The sequence below is a fragment of the Chaetomium tenue genome (assembly GCF_020726465.1).
Source record: "Chaetomium tenue strain MPI-SDFR-AT-0079 chromosome Unknown F5144scaffold_1, whole genome shotgun sequence".
Lineage (NCBI taxonomy): Eukaryota > Fungi > Ascomycota > Sordariomycetes > Sordariales > Chaetomiaceae > Chaetomium > Chaetomium tenue.
Genome location: NW_027117329.1, coordinates 3,269,604 through 3,285,497, shown reverse-complemented (window position 1 = coordinate 3,285,497; position 15,894 = coordinate 3,269,604). Strand labels below are relative to the sequence as shown.

Sequence of the window (15,894 nt, the reverse complement as noted above, 5' to 3'; positions counted from 1 at the left end):
AGGCCTGACGACGTTGCGCGCTGTGGAGGTAGCTGGCAGCGCCGAGGCCCAACCGCTGCGGGAGCTGTCCGTCAGCTGGGCCCGCGGGTTACGGTGAGCGGGATGGCGAACAGATTGGGGGTCCTTTGGGCGCATTGTGTCGAATAGGCAGGCCGAAACAGACAGGAGGTCAGTGAGGTCGGTGGAAGGGACTCTGCAGAACAAGGGGAGGGTGCGTGGCGGTGGGTTCCGGAGAGCTATTCTTAGTATATAGGGGCCACGTTTTATTCCTGCAGCGACCCAATTCATTAGTTTTTCAGGCTTACCGATCTGGGATCCATGGTTACGTGCCGTCGACAAGCGAGTTGTTGCAGTCGGGTTTGTGCGCCGGATTTCGTGATCGGGACCTGGCGTGCTAGCGGCTCGCGGGGGAGGGCCCAGGTCCAGGCCTCGATAGGCGAGTTGGTGAGTTGGCGAGAACTGCTGGGAGGGCTGACAGCCCCCAATCTGTGGTTCACTATCAGCCAAGCGTAATAAGTACGCCTCCGAGATGCGAGTGTGTGTGAGAGAGCAAGGACCAGCGCTGCGGCGATAACCAATACGCTGCCGCAGCATGTACCAAGTGACATGTTGAGGCGGAAGAATGTGGGGGAGACTCGGAGCAATACTACCCAAGCATGGATGCAAAACGTGAGGTCTCACAGGCCCAGGTGATAGGGGAATTTTGAGACGGATCACCGAAGGACCCTCCAAGTGCCTTAATCCCAGACAGAAAGAGAGAAACTCGAAACAAAACGTGGGCTGATCATTCTCGACTTGTTTGGAGAGCTGCCGGTCCAAGAACTGGCGGCCATTGCAGCAGATCAGACATTCCGGGTAGAGAGAGATAAAACGGGATAAAATAAAGAAATGTAGGGGTAGAAGAAGGAAGAAACAAGTATGAAAGTGAAAACCATTGCGGACACAAAACAAATTACGAAGTACCCGGACACTTCGAATATTCGTGGTTCCAGATTGTTTCGCTTTGGAGGGGGGCGCAAAGGGCACGAGGACTGCCGAGTGTGGTCGCCGGATTTGGCAGGGGTGCGGGCTTGGTCACGGCCAGGTCCGGGTACTTGGTATGTACCTCACCTCAAGAGGGCTTGGACCCTGCCACCACCACCAGAAAGAGTTCATCAAGCCCGAGGTTGTTCCTTCCCCAGTCATTCATAAGTTCTTACCCGAAATATCGTCCAGTTACCAATTATATCTCCCTTTCAAAAACCATCCTACCAATGCGGCTTGATCCCTCAACAACTTCCCTTCCCGTCTGCTCTGATGCTTTGCGTTTTCATTGTAGCCGGTCATAGTCAGGTAGTTAACGTGATCGATTACCAGAATATCATCAGCCCGAGCCAGTGACAGTGACCATCTATAGGTCGTCACGAATAGAATTGAGGAATTTTTGCGGTGCCCCTGTACCTTTGTCGACGTATTGCTCATTTTCTCACAAGCAAGCTCAGCTTGCAGTTAGATCTTGATCACATTGAAGACCTATTTTGTCACGAACCAACCATGTCTCAAGACCGAGCGGAGCCTGCAGCGGCGCATCCTCCCAACAACCCCCGATATATCGAGCCACAGCGGCCCAACAACGTTTAATGGCCTAAGCAACGGGTCACAACCCATAGAATAACTAGGTACACGAGCATTTATGGCAGCCGATCATGACATCAACCGCCTTCCCGGCATCTTACGCCTCACTCCCGACACGCGACGCCGCATCTACCTGCACGCTGGGGTGGCGTATAGAGAGTATGGTTCCGAGAGATGGCCCGGACTCTACAACCTAGGCGAGTCGGTTGTCCCGGATCAGAGGAGTATAAGGGGTTTTTTTACATTCTACGGCTTGCTGCTCTCCTGTCGAACCATCTACGCCGAAGCATCTGCTTTACTCTACTCAGCAAACCGATTTATAGTCCGTTACCAACCCTGGCGGTCCCTTTCCCCCCTGCGCGCCCTGACCCCTCGCACCTTGGTCCACCTGGCCGATCTCAAGATCATACTCAACCAAACTTCTTGTCACGAACTGGGAACCGAGCAAGCCGGCGGCGCATGCTGCGGCGGCGGCACGATCAAGTCAGCCACACCGTGCAGCGACGACAATCACCACCATGACCTTCCGCTCGGCAAATTGGATTTCTCGGCCGAGGCTCTTTTTGCAGAGTGGCACGCGACCGCCGCATATCTCGCGGCGCACATTATCCCCGGGCAACTGGAACTGACCTTGGTCTGTGATGTGCACTACGCGGGCGTCGAAACGGCCAAGGTTGTGCTGGACAGCCTCCATTTGTTACCACGGCTTAAAAACTGCCACATCCGGCTCTGTGGTGTCCGCGAGCCCCGGCTTCAGCAGCTCGCCCAGGATGCTGTTTTACGCGCCCGCGGCATCCAATTCCCCCATCACTCGGCGGCGTCTTCGGTCTCTGTTAGCCCTCGTTTGATCAACCTCCCGCGCGAGTTACAGCTTCGTATCCTCGAGTATACCGATCTCGTCACTCCCCACAAAGAGGTTATATGGAGTAGGAAATCGTATGGGTATCACATACCGAGGGCCCCATGCTATAGATTGATGGGCGGTTGCCCTCCTGAGTTCCACTACGGGTGTCAGTTTCTCCGATGTTGGGAAACGCCGTGGCCAATTCCATCTAACGGCTGTTTCTGCCGCCGCCAGCACGCTGCCGTTTCCTCGCGATGCAGATGCTGGGCACCGCCAACCCCTTTGTTTCTCGTCTGCCGGGCTCTCTACTCACAGGCGAACCGCGTCTTCTACAGCCAAAACCGCTTAATCGTCATCGAAGCCCCGTATAAAAACCCGTATACGCCTTGGACACCGGGCGATTACCCATACCCTGTCTTCGCGGTGAGCCAGTTTTTACGGCACGTTGTCCCCCCCCACTGCCTTAAATACATCCGCTTCCTCGAGCTGGTGTTTTCCCCCTTCAACCATCTGAGTAGGCCACGAGACGGACATCCCGCGCTACTGGACTGGCCCGAGACCCTCGAATGGGCCAAGCAGGAGCTCAACCTCCCAGCACTAACCCTGCGTTTGGTCATGGCGTTCAACGACCAAGACCATCCCAAAGGGAGCCGGGAAATGACACGAGCCCAGGGGAAAGAAGTCCTGGCGCTCTACAACTTGATCCTGCTCCCTGTGCGACGCCTGGACCCAGCGGGCGGCGGCCTGGCACGGTTTTATGCCGAGCTGGTCTGGCCCCTGAGATGGACAAGATGGGCGTTTGAGAAGAGATACGAGGAAGGGGGGGAGGACTGGCTCGCCTCCAAAGGACAGGAGCTTAAAAGGCGTGCCGAGCAATCTATCATGGGAGAGAGGTATGAGCGTGTCCAGGCCGTGACTCAGGAACCGCAGGAGAGCCTCTGGACGTGGTCTTCGCTCTCTCACTTATACTAAGGGATCGGTACATTTACATAGCCCCGGCGCATCTACATAGTCTCCCGTGGGCTCGTAGATAGTCTTTGTTCTCCTGGGGGAAGTGCTCTGTAAATGCTGCACTCCCCGTTCTGCCTCCATTCTGATGCTTTATGTGACTGCTAGCATTCTAATATCATTTCAGCTAAGCCATGGGAAGCCCAAACTCGGCATCATTCTGATTAAATTTGGCTTGAACCAAACTGGAGAGCATTCTCCAACGATGTTGAGGCGACATGGATGGGTATGCGGGATAAATGCCTGCTATGTATTATCACGGGCACCTACATATCTACATCTGATATCAGGAATGGGCTTACCGACGAATCGAACACAAAAGGATTATCTAGCAACAACTGAGCAACATGTTCTCAACGGCTCGGCACCAAGTACCCAAATCTGCGCTTTGTTCCGCCATTCCTCCATAGGTATACATACCAAAGGGGAAGGGGGGGTAAAGATGACTACTAGACAGCGCGAGGAGCTGAGATGCGGGCTCAGCTCGACTGACTTCCCGATGCCTCCCAGGAAATCAAACCCGAGTTTCCGGCTCTATCCACGGAACGTTGTAAGCCGATATTGATGGACCTTAGTCCTTGCAGTTGCAATGTTATACCACCGACTGGTAAGCTATACTTTGTATAGGCTTGAGTACCGTCTACGTAAAACCTAATCGGCCGGGTATTACCGAGGTTGAGCTAGTCGAATTGTATTTTTAGTATTTAAAGGGCGGGCACTGACTACAGCACCATTTGTAAACACTTGCGTCACTCCCTACGATGTCGAGGTGGTATTTACAGAAGTCGAAAAGCTTGACGAATGTCTGGGGATCGTAAGTACGCTTCAACTCGGTATAAATCATCGATATGGTTTCACCCGCCCCCAAATTCTAGGTTTACACTGACATCAACAGGGCTGGTGAAAGTGAGATCGTGTTCCAGTGGTGGTCTGGTTTGATAGGACCAAGGCAGTAAATGAGCCCAAGCATTATCATTCTGGGTCTTATATGCGGTGAAGAAAATAAAGGTAAAAACGGCTTCGACAGCGATGAACCGTACGCGAGTGATGGGAACAACGTTCCTGAACCTGTGTATGTGCCCGGTGGAGCACCGTTTTTCTCTGCAAGGAGGGCCAACTCTTGTCTCCTAGGATCGCGGCGGGTAATGGGGGGTGCGGCGAGTAATAGGGGGCCGCGACGGCTGGATCTTTTCGTAAGGATCTGAAAAGATCCGGAGATAGAGGCTCGAGTAACTGTAAAACCTCACGAAGGCCATTATGGAAATGCAACGGTGTTTCTTCACACAAGTGTGAACTCGGGTACAGTCCGTTGCTGTAGAGGCCGTTTTCACTTTTATTTTTTTCACATCATACGAGACTGAGAACGATGATGTTTGGGCCGACCTGCTACCTTGGGGACGGAAGGAGATCTCGTGGAAACCTTTCAATTTAGACTGCTTTCCGCGAGTGTGTCATATGTAAGGAGGGTTCCAATGAAATGTATCAACTCCGGGCCTTCCGAAATGGGAATCGGCGGGTCGGTGGGCTGTCGCGCTCGTTGTTTCGAACCCCAGCTACTCAGTCGGTCCCGGAAAGAGCGACTAAACCCATCGTGTTGGGATGCGTATCGTTTCTCGTTGTCCTTTGCTTATCATCACTGGGAGTCCCGGTTTTCTTCGGCGGCGGCATGGTAGTTGATGACCGTCTTAGATTCCACGATGGGTTAGGACGTGGTGTGTGGTATGCTGATCGTAATGGGTTTGCAGTTATCTTGGGTTTATTTTATACCCGACTTGTGTGAAAATGAACCAAGTACGAGAATGGGGGTCGGAGACATGTGTTAAAATACAATAATTCGCAGTCTAATGCACATGCTAGCTGCGGGATGCTGTCTCTTCCCCTAAATCTTGGAACATGATTCCCCCATTTGAGAAGCCAATTGCGGGTATTATGTATTTTCACTGGCAATGTTGGTAGCCGTCTTGATATCTGGCAGTTGGGTGTTATATGCCTCCCGATTTCCCATGTTGTGTAACGTATATAATCGACTTACACACCTTGTCCGTGATGAAGCAATGGACGCGCCAAAAAACCCTACATAGATGGCCCTAATGATGTGAGATGGCTGGCAATCATGTCTCGTGTCGGATGGGACGTAGGTCTCAGGTCCGCGTTACCTTTTTTACTTTCATAGGATCGAATTCAATACGATCCAAGCTCATTGCGGTTGCTGAAGTCGGGTCGGGTTGCCGTGGGGGACACGGGATGGTGGGGTAAGTGGGGGCGCGACCGGAAATAGTTTTTCCGGACCCCACCGAGAAAAAATTCTTGGGGCCTCTTGGGGTACCTATAAAGCCTTCGTTGGTCGAACCCGTCCACTTGTTTGTCTCCTTCTTTTGGTGTGCGGCTTCCACATCAGTAAATTTGACCATCCCCGGTTGCTTCGATTCCCGTTCCTTTCGGAACCTCCATGGTATTCGTTGTGTCAGTTGTGGAACAGAACGATCATATTGCAGGCCGGCCTCCTCGTCAGTCCAATCCATCGAGATCAATCCCTCCAGGGACTGGGTGGTGACGTTGAGGCTGGACATTATTTTCCTTGTTGATGCGGCCAGAGAGCTGCTGGTTTCAGCTTGCTGAGCTTTCCGGGGATTGCCTTGGGTGACACGGAAATGAGCAGCTAGTTGGGTATGGTTACTGTCAATTGGCCTTGACAGCGCAGCAAGTCTCACGAATTTCCTCCTGAACTTTGAGACCTAGCAAAGACTACGTGGTTCGTTCGTGAAGTATTGCGGATATTGTGACCGTCTCGTGCGATTTCTAGAATAGCGCTGCTTATCTACCAAGGACTGCATGGGTGTGATGTGATGGTTCGCGTCCTGCCCATTCACGAGATCAAGCTCGGCAATCAACTGCTGGGCCACAAGTCAACAACGAGGACTGGATGCATCCTGGGACGTCAGCCTCAGGCATATAAATTGTTCTCCTATTAATGCCATGTCTGCTTCTATGCCCCGAAGTCATCACTCATCACCCGGCCGCATCTTGCAAGCAGCCAGTTCGGCCTGCGCCCGCCTACTCGCCCGGCTCATCGCCGATCTTCTCGAGCTTGCCCATCTCTCTCTTCTCCCCAGTCTCTCCAATAAGCCGCAGCCGGTCCACCCTCGTCTTTTCGCCATCGCCATCGCCGTTCACGACGAACAGCACCAGGCTAGTGATGTTCTGGAACTTGACAAACCTCAAGGGGATGTTTGCGGTACCCTCGTCGTTCCAGTCCTCCTCAGAGAGCTCAAATTCCTGGGTCGCACTCAGATCCTCTGCCTCGTCAAATCCCAGATTGTGCGGCTTATTGGTGAACAGCTTGATGGTTCGCGGCCTCATGGGGGCATCTTCTTCGTCATCGTCGTCGCTAGGCGGTAGCGATGTAATCTAATCGAGGCGTTTAGCAGGCCATCAAGCCAAACAATGGTGGAACAGTCACAGCTCACCTGAAGTGTGTGCAGCTTGAGCATCGCCTGGAAGGGCATGAAGAGCAACAACTGCTCGTCTGTGTCGCTCTCGACCCAGTCTTTGGTCGCGCTTTTCCCTCCCGACAGCGCGCTGGGTTTGGCTGTGTCAAACAGCACCCGCACGCCCCCGGCATCCGGGTCGACGTTGAGCAGCTCACAGTACCGCAGCTCGATTTGGCTCGTGATGTCGGTGTAGCCGCGGGGTAGCCCGGCACCCCGCCAGTTGCTGCCGCCGCTGCCGCTCCCGCTGCCGCTCGCCTCACCGTCCCCGCTACCCATGTTTTGGACTTCCTCACTAAGTTTCTTGACCACTGATTGGAGCTTCATGGGGTCGGCGCCCTGGACTTTGTCGGCGACCTTGCCATTGCGGAATATGATGAAGGTGGGCAGAGAGGTAACTCGGTAGGCTTGTGCGACCTCTTTTTGCTGGTCGGTGTCGATCTTGACAAAGGTCACAAGGTTGGGACGTGACAGAGCGGCCGAGAGCTGTTCGAACACAGGAGCGACTTGTTTACAGGGGCCACACCAGTCGGCGTAGACTATGATACAAAACGGGAGTCAGCTGCGCTCGAGATTGCGGATCAGGCATGGAGGGTCGCGGCGATGCTACAAGGCAGGCGCCATGGCGGGGTAAATTAGAAGGGATCTGAGGCGCGGCGGGACTCACAGTCTGCCACCACGAGCTTGGAGCTTTGCAGCAGCCCCGTGAGCTGCGATGGCGACGAGATGCTGACCGTTTTCGACATATTGGGCGACGTGCTTGGAAAAGTGTCCAAGAGAAGGAATTCGAAGCCCGGCCCCGAGGCAGCTGCAGGAACACTCAGCAAGCCAGAAAGACCACAGGTGGGGCATCGCCGAAGGCACCGGAGAAACCGGGACTATTCCCTTTTCGGCTAGCGGCAAATCGCGCAGCTCTGATCTTGAATCAGCAGAACAAGAACTTCGAAGCAGGAAAACGTCCTCAGCATGAACAGGGATTCGTGAAGTTCAAGTCTAGTTGTTACATCCATTGGTAGATGAGGGTATCCCCCCGCTAGAATACACGTACAGACGCGGCGGCTGCGAGAACTTGAGTTTAGTCACTCCAGGAGGGGCGAGCACCCGTTTGTGTTAAGTACATTAAGATGATTCTATCCATCTAGATATACGTAGTTAGTCATGATCAGACCAAAAAGGCCACGACTTTCGGACAAAGAATGAAGAGAACGAATTTGGTTACCCCCGGCCATGGTGTCTCTTGTTGAGCGAGATACTCCGAGACGCCTTCCTGTATTTCGTAGACTGCGGCCGTTGCTCTAAGATAATGCGCTTTGTATTGAGTGTTGTTCTGATATTATACTAGCTGCACTTCTACCAGGTATCTCTAATGCACTTGGTCTAAACCCATCCGCGCCAAATGCTGATGTCCTGTCCCCAACCCCGATGCCACGATACGCCGACCCGAATAATCCAAAAAACCACAACCCGACAAGAAAACAGGGATGCATAGCCGGCGCCGAGCCTCCTTCTTCACGACAACCCAAAAGGCAAACATAAGAAAAAAGCACCGCTAACAACGACCGGCGCCGGAGATACCAGTGACTCCATCCCTCATCCTCCATCCCGCTTGCTCATCATGCATACCGGGCTAATATCTCCAATATCACCCGCTTTTTCTCCTCTTCCTTTCTTCTTCTCCCTTCCTCTCTTTTTCTCTCTTCCTCCCCCATCATCGCCTGGCCAACAGCACCAACACCACCCGTCTTCTTCGCAGGCCGCGACGAAAAGCTCTTCTAGTCAGCTGTGCCAGGGCCGTCAGTCCGCCTATGACCAGGGCGCAGACTGGTCAAGTGCCCATAGACCTCGGGGATGTGGCGGCCCTGCCAGCCGTTCTCGACGGACAATATCCGGGCGCAGACCTTCTTAACCTGGTAGCGGACGGCGAGCCAGAGCTCGTTGTCGTGCTTGGGGGCGGCGACGATGTGGGCGATGGGGATGTCGGACAGCACCAGGCCCTCCGGGCCGGCGCGCAGGGCCGGGGTCTGGGGCGGGCCCTTGGGCACCAGCACGTGCAGGCCGCACAGGTGCGGGAAGAGCGACCAGATCCGGATCATGGCGTCGTGCCGCGGGTGCTCGCCCAGGTACTGCAGGTCGACGCCGACGTTGCGCACCACGCGCAGGTAGAAGGGCTCCTTGAGCGCGGGGGTCGATTCCCATCGCTCGGCGGGCCGGTGGGAGCGCGGGATTGGGTCGTCGCTGCGCAGGTAGAAGATGTCGCTGTCGCTGTTGACCCAGACGTGGTGGTTGCCGAGCTGGCGGAGCGTTTTGCCTTTAAGATAAATTTCTCGCGAGAGCTGGCAGGCCTGCCCGATGGTCCTGTCCGCGGGGGGCGTGAAGGTCAGGGACCCGTTGTGGATATCCATAAAGATGACTTGGGGTTCCATGGCAGCCTCGAAGATGGCGACTTGGAGCTCATATGGGAGGTTGGCGATACTGGCTTTCGTCCCGTCGACCCGGGTCGTACCAGGCGCATGTTTGTTAACCATTATGTCTGGTGTCGAAGTGGTCGACCGGGTAGAGTCAATCAGCAGGTTGACGGGGAAGGTTGACGGGGCGTAGGACCGGGGTGAAGAATCGGCGCAAAGTGGCGCGAGGCTAGTCGCCTTGCTAAGAATACTTGTAGAGGATCGTAGGGGAGAGTGTGGCTGTTGTCGAGTGCTCTGATGGACACACTTTGTTTATTTCATGAATGCGGCCCTTCGAGTATCGACTAGGTAGACAGGCATGTAGCACCTGAAATGGCAGATTGAGCAGTCTGAAAGACAGAACCCGAGTACTGTGCGGGAAAGTACAATTGAGCGGGAGTGTGCGCGCAGTTCTGATGAGTGCGGGCCGTTATCGGCCAATTCAGCTCCAGTGCTTGCTAGCCAAGCCCTCGGATGCGAGAAGCGTAAGTGGGACTAGGACCAATATTAATAACGTAGGACAGAAGACAGGCGGGTCGATTCATGAAGAAGCAATTTTGTGGAAGAAATGCTGGCTTCTTGAAGCACCGGGGATCTGGGACCTCGGATCTGGGGATGACAGGCGCAGGCGCAAGCAACCCCACGGCGTGAATCACTGGGCGTGGGGTGCCCATGTACTTTTCTGTATTTGGTTCATTCATTGATGGGCAAATGCCTGGACCGCAGCTTATCATCCCGCGCTCCGAAGAAAACCTGCGTTTTGCGTAATACCATTACAGTTTCCGCATTTGAAGTTTGATGGTTTTTACCGGTGAATATACTACTTTGCGGTGCTCCCTTCTTTCACGGCCAAGCGGAGACTAAGTTTTTCAAAGTCGATGGGAGGTCTAGAACGCCTCGAGCAATCTCAGCAATCTCGATTCTTGCCCCACCAAAAATACTTGTGTCACAGGGGTGCTGCAGGTGATTCGACAGGGCTCTGACAAAAGCAGGGCTGCCAAGTGCACCAACGACGTCATAGGGCACGCTCGCTTCTGCCCCAAGCCTTTGCATCTGACCATCAACATGTCTCAGTCCAACCGCAGGGAATACCGCAAAGACTTTGGAATACCCAGGTGATGCAGGCAAGAGATCGGTACTTTCACAATCCCACCCGCATACAAATACAGTACATATTCACTCCGTTCCCACTTAGTTTTGTTTTTGGGGGTCATCCCATCTCCACTCCTCCGTACCTGACCCTGGAACCATCATCAGAAGGCGATCCGATATCGACTCTTCCGTCTCAAACGACTTCAATATCACGTAGCCAGCATCCCTAACCTCTTTCCCAAAACTGTCCACACTCTTATACCAACCAGTAAGCCCCCCTCCATAGCCCCCTCTCCTCCTTTCCCCCTTCCCCCACAAACTAACCCACCCACCCCCCCAGTGTATCCGCGCGAACACCGTCACAAAAAGCGCCTCTACCTCGCCGACCCCCCTCAGCCAGGCATCTGGGAAGTCCGCCGCAAAACAACCACCATCGTCCCACCACCGTCCCCTCCCCCACCCGTCATCCTCCGCCCAGCCTCGCCCCCTCCCCCACCACCCATCATCGTCCAACCACCACCACCACCCCTCCCCCTCACCGCCCCCCCACCGCGCTGTTCCCCCGACATAATCGACGTCATCGCCGTCGACGTCGACCCCTCCGACAACAACAGCAAAACCAGCCGCAGCAGCAAATCCTCGCGCTCCCGCTCCCGCCGGCGTCGACGCTCCTACTCCCGCTCCCGCTCACGCTCCCGTTCCCGCGACCGCGACACCGAGGTCGTGATCGAGCGCGACCATTACATTCCCGTGCCCGTCCGAGTCCCCGTCCGAGTCCCCGTGCCGGTGCCGGTGCCGGTGCCGGGGCCTGAGCCGGAGACGTTTCGCTACGTGGACGGCTTGCCGGGGAGGGAGCCGCGTGAGAGGAGGGCGCCGAGGGCGCCGAGCCCGCCGTCAGCAGTGGGTATTGATGGCGGGGAGAGGAGGATTAGTGTGAGGGTGGAGGATCGGTGGTCGGAATATCCGCATTCGCATCCGTATGAGCGGGAGAGGGAGCACGAGCGGGAGCGGGAGCACGATTATGATTATGACTATGGACGGGGTGGTGGTGGGTATGGGCGTGAGAGGGGTGGATATGGATATGATGGTCCTGGGTATGGGCATGGACATGGGTATGGGCACGGGAGAGGGTATGGCGGGGGGTATGGGAGGCATTAATGATTGAGGGAATTGGTTTACAGGTTCATGGGCGAAGGCGCTGGATATCACGGAAGCTTTCTGACGGACATACATGATGGATATATGATGGGGATATACGGCCGGTTTAATGATGTACGAGACACGAACAGAAGGAAAACGGAGGCTGGATGGAGTACATACAGGTTTTCAGACAAACATAAAACCATTCATCCTTCTTAGCATTGTAACAATCTACTAATAACTCCTCGACCACAACGGCGGGAAGTGTCCAAAACGCCCCGGAGGCAGTCCCCAGTGTCGATTCAAGCTACTGATGGACAAGAGATCTATCTACTTGATGTGATATGCCCTACCAACCGAAGCTCAAAACACTAAACCAATTCCATAACCCTACCCCCTTTACCATAACCATCACCATTCCCCATCCAACCGCCCTCATTCAAACCACCGCCCTCCCTAAAAGCTTGTACGCCCCAATCGCCTGCGCAAAGCCCATCCCCTCGGGAAACTCCTCCACAAACAACCGAAACGCCGGCAACCTCAACAACCGCGCCTTCATGCGATCACCGGCATCATACATGGCCTTGACCATCTTGGCGCTCCACGGCTGCGTCTCCACGACCAGCACGGCGTCGAGGAACGAGGCCAAGTGCTGCTTCTCCTCCCAGTCGACCTCGCCGCGCGAGAAGCGGCAGTGCGCGCAGTGGTGGCCCGCCACCGCCACCACGTGCCGCGAGAGCTCCTCCACGCACGCCGCCATGCCGAGTTTGAGGTCGTTGAGTCGGAAGCGTTCCGCCAGGAAGTAGATCTCGACGAAGGTGAAGAAGGAGGGGTGGTCTTCCCAGAGTTGGGCGGGGAGTTCTGCATGGGGGGGAAGGGGAGGGGGGTAGGGTTAGTTGGTTGCTGGGGTGGTGGGGCGATGGGGTAGGGGGGGGTTGATATCGGGGAACTTGCCGTTTGTGTGGAGGAACTGGAGAAGAGCAGAAAAGACCCTCGGGCGAGTCGTCGTGGACGTACGGGGGCAGACTATGACGGGATCCCCCTACCCTTGTCTTAGTAACAGCTGGTGAGAACAGACTCAAGTTCTGCTTACCGGCTCTGCTCGGGCCATGGCCGGTATGATCCAGGGGAAGTGGGTGGTGACGATGTCCTTCTTGACCCTCCAGGATTCGTCCTCGAAGCTGAGCGTCATGTCGCCGTCGGGGTCTCCGGCCCAAACATCGGTAGACCAGAAGATGGGCTCTGCCTTCTCAGACAAATACGCGTCTCGGCTCATTGCGGCAGGTGGCGGGAATGGGTGGCGATGAGACTCGACTTCTGGGTTGCTGAGTGAAATGAGGCACGCGATGTGTGTTGCTATAAACTAAGCTGTTGGGGAGCTTAAAAATGCACGGAGTTGGTATTCCTATGCGGCGGCTGGAGATATGTAACTGCGTAGATGAGTGATGTCTATATCAAACTTTCAAATCCCACGTTACCTTACGCCTCCTATCTTCCGTTGACTCTTTCCCCCTTCGGATCGATTAGGTGTTTTACGCGGAAAGGGCGAAGATGATCTACAACATCTGAATAGTGCCTACCTTACTACCTAGGTAGGTAGGCACTTAAGTCACTAGCTTTCAGGGGCTGTAACTCGGAAGTGGCTGCCATCGTAATTAGGAGTTCTCAGTAACTCAGGACGGTGAGGACCAAAACCTGTCTCGAAACCGGTAGACACACGCCCACGAAGACGGCGCAGGGCAGGAGATAAAGTTTCCTGAGGGAACAAATGGACTACCAATTCGGAGCATCGAAGACTCCAGATTCGCAGCCGGTCCATGTTCAGTATTGTCAGACTTAATGCTCTTGAGTCTTGGAACCAAGGAAAAATGGGTTCGACATTCAACATGTCGACTCTCTCAATGTCATTTCTTCCCCGTCACTTCAGCCGTAGTGACAGTTGTTTCCGGGACTTATCCCAGAAGCCAAGTGGTTCACTTGCGGAGTCACGCTACCCGTTTACAGCTGGTGTTTACTTGACCTTCACCCCCCTATGATTGAGCAGCCATCTAGTCCATTCTCTCACAATGCCAGTATCACTCTATATTCACATACAGACCACCAATAACTGAGCACCCAGCAACGGACCTTTCAGAAAAGAACGATCGGACCCTGCAAGGGGATGACGTACACACCTACGAAGACAGTCAAGCGGCCCCAGCTGCGGCCGGAGCTGGTGAAGCCGGGGATGCAGCCAGCCAGCATCCAGCTCACCATCACCAACCAGTACGAGTACGAAGACTTGAGCCAACCGAATTCACATACTTTGGTATTTGTTTTGGTTTTTGTCAGCCTAGACAGGAGGAGCTGGACCGCGACGGCACGCGACAGCATCGTTACAGAGCTTGCATTGCCCTTGCCAGTCAGCATGCACCTTTTTGAAACGGCCCCTGAGACTTGGCCGTCCCCTGCGAGCCCCGTTCAGACGCCGCCATCCCCCAGATCGCTCACATCGCAGGCAGCAAAAACCTCTGCTACTCTCTTTTGGGTCTGTCTTGGTTGTTACCCCACGGGATTTTATTATCCATCCCGGCGATGAGAGGTGTCGATTGTACTGGGTCCTGTGTGATTTGACATTAATAGTGTGACGTAGCTGCCGGAATGACATATGGCACAAGCGGCATCTAAATATCCACTCTGTTCATCCAAAGGTTGTGCAACCCCGACGGCCGAGCCTCACCAAGATTACGTTTTACTGTTGGAACGTTGCTGTGTCGTTATTTGCTGCCGGGGAGCCTTGCATGCATGCATGATGGTAGTCTAAAGAAGGCTACACAAGATCGCCGGCGGCGAGATCTAAAGTGTGGGGAGTCAGGCCACCAAGCATTGACGGGCCGAGAGCAAGGGACTTGTCGACCCCCGATCCTGTCTCGGCTCGCCCTGCCTTTGCGAGTTCGAGTGATCATATCGCACTGATAAATGTCAAAGGCGCAGGCAACACGAGCACGGTGGTAGATAGCGAACTAGGCCTCGCATTGTGGAAACAAGTGACCCGTAGCCATGGAGCGTTTGAAGAGCTTCTTGGTGCTGGGATAGGGTGAAGCGACTTGATAGGCGAGGCACACGGTTGTTTGGAGTTGTTGAGGGTGGTGTCGCGTGGCCGCTGGCCACTTAGCCTTCAGGGTGTTTCATGTGAGCAGTTGCCTCAGTGGTCGCCATCAAGGGACGGTAATATCCGTGCCGCAGGTCTGGGGAGCCGCTCTGTTGTGATTACGAAAAATGTTCCTGTTGAAGTCGCGGTGGTGGTCAAGGCAATTCTTGCCGAATGATGACTGTTAGACAGTTTCGGGCCGCTTGCGGGTTGGCCTGACCTTTTGGCGACAAGGTGAGTTCAGACAATACACAGCACAAGGTCTTGGTTCTCGGGCGGCCGTCGACCCAGGCCAATTTGTTGCACGGGTTTGGGTTCCCGGAGCAGGCCTGTTGCCCTCCGAGCCGGGCTCCGGGATTTTAAACAGCAGCGGACGGAGCCACTTGAAACTGTGACGTCTTCGACCCTGAAGATCACTGCATATCCCCCATGTTTCTTGGCCAGCCTTTCCGCACCCCGGAACGTTTCGGATCGCGCAACCGAGCTCGGCGGCCGGAAGCAAAGACTTTTGACTTTTTTGCCGTGTTTGTCAAGAAGCGTGGAAGCTAGGTTGATGACTTGCTGGGCGGCCAACCCCGTGACTCTCTGCGCGACTTGCTGTTCAGCAAGCTCTGCTGGGGGAATTTCAGGGGCTGGCTAGCCGCGATGTGCAACCCATCATGGGCCGTAGAAATTGTTTTCGCCCACGCGAGTGAACATCGCAACAGAAAGCGGAGCTCTAGCAATGACTTGCATAAGGCCCATATTTTGAAGGGCCCAATCATCTCGAACATCTGCCCGTTGAGCGCATTCGGGGCTGCCTGGAATCCCTGGTAACGTTGAGAATCAATCTCTTGGGATAATGTGGAAAGATTTCCAAGGTGAGATGTAGATTTCCACCGTCACACCGCTCTTTCATCTTTAAAGCCAGCGTGGTTTTTTTTTTAAGCAGGTTTTCTGATGCGACGTGTGGTGAGTATCGGTGGTCCCATTGGCGGCTTGAGAGCTGAGAACCCGTCTCTCGATGGCGTCTTCATTTCGGCTCCGGCGGAGAAGGCGATGAGACTGAACCTGTTCTGAAAAATTGACTGACAAGTTGTTGTTACTTTAGGGGTCGTTGCGTTGCATGTGCCTTTCCGCTCGACCCGAGAACTG

The 15,894-nt window shown here is 54.6% G+C and overlaps 5 protein-coding genes across 5 annotated transcripts; 2 read left to right on the top strand and 3 right to left on the bottom strand.

The window, feature by feature from the left end:
• Positions 1 to 318: 318 nt before the first annotated feature.
• Positions 319 to 3,430, top strand: F5144DRAFT_588819 (uncharacterized protein; the record flags this gene model as incomplete). The annotated part of the gene is made up of 5 exons (XM_066789971.1): positions 319 to 391; positions 421 to 516; positions 961 to 995; positions 1,030 to 1,084; positions 1,659 to 3,430. 5 exons carry the CDS (start codon positions 319 to 321, stop codon positions 3,428 to 3,430), a joined length of 2,031 nt encoding a protein of 676 aa, XP_066648607.1.
• A 2,796-nt stretch (positions 3,431 to 6,226) lies between these two features.
• Positions 6,227 to 7,831, bottom strand: F5144DRAFT_555884 (PITH domain-containing protein). The gene is made up of 3 exons (XM_066787939.1): positions 7,622 to 7,831; positions 6,934 to 7,493; positions 6,227 to 6,874 (listed from the first exon to the last, which is right to left on the bottom strand). Exons 1-3 carry the CDS (start codon positions 7,698 to 7,700, stop codon positions 6,521 to 6,523), a joined length of 993 nt encoding a protein of 330 aa, XP_066648606.1. The 5' UTR covers positions 7,701 to 7,831; the 3' UTR covers positions 6,227 to 6,520.
• A 926-nt stretch (positions 7,832 to 8,757) lies between these two features.
• F5144DRAFT_588817 (uncharacterized protein) lies at positions 8,758 to 9,479 on the bottom strand (the record flags this gene model as incomplete). The annotated part of the gene is made up of 2 exons (XM_066789970.1): positions 8,758 to 8,775; positions 8,853 to 9,479. The coding sequence occupies 2 exons, from the start codon at positions 9,477 to 9,479 to the stop codon at positions 8,758 to 8,760; spliced, it is 645 nt and encodes a 214-aa protein (XP_066648605.1).
• Positions 9,480 to 10,412: 933 nt separating this feature from the next.
• F5144DRAFT_555879 (uncharacterized protein) lies at positions 10,413 to 11,897 on the top strand. Its single transcript, XM_066787938.1, has 2 exons — positions 10,413 to 10,758; positions 10,831 to 11,897. Coding segments are annotated over exons 1-2 (819 nt in total). The 5' UTR covers positions 10,413 to 10,757; the 3' UTR covers positions 11,649 to 11,897.
• A 95-nt stretch (positions 11,898 to 11,992) lies between these two features.
• Positions 11,993 to 13,063, bottom strand: F5144DRAFT_625370 (uncharacterized protein). The gene is made up of 3 exons (XM_066792222.1): positions 12,724 to 13,063; positions 12,648 to 12,672; positions 11,993 to 12,491 (listed from the first exon to the last, which is right to left on the bottom strand). The coding sequence occupies exons 1-3, from the start codon at positions 12,904 to 12,906 to the stop codon at positions 12,070 to 12,072; spliced, it is 630 nt and encodes a 209-aa protein (XP_066648603.1). The 5' UTR covers positions 12,907 to 13,063; the 3' UTR covers positions 11,993 to 12,069.
• Between the last annotated feature and the right edge of the window lie 2,831 nt (positions 13,064 to 15,894).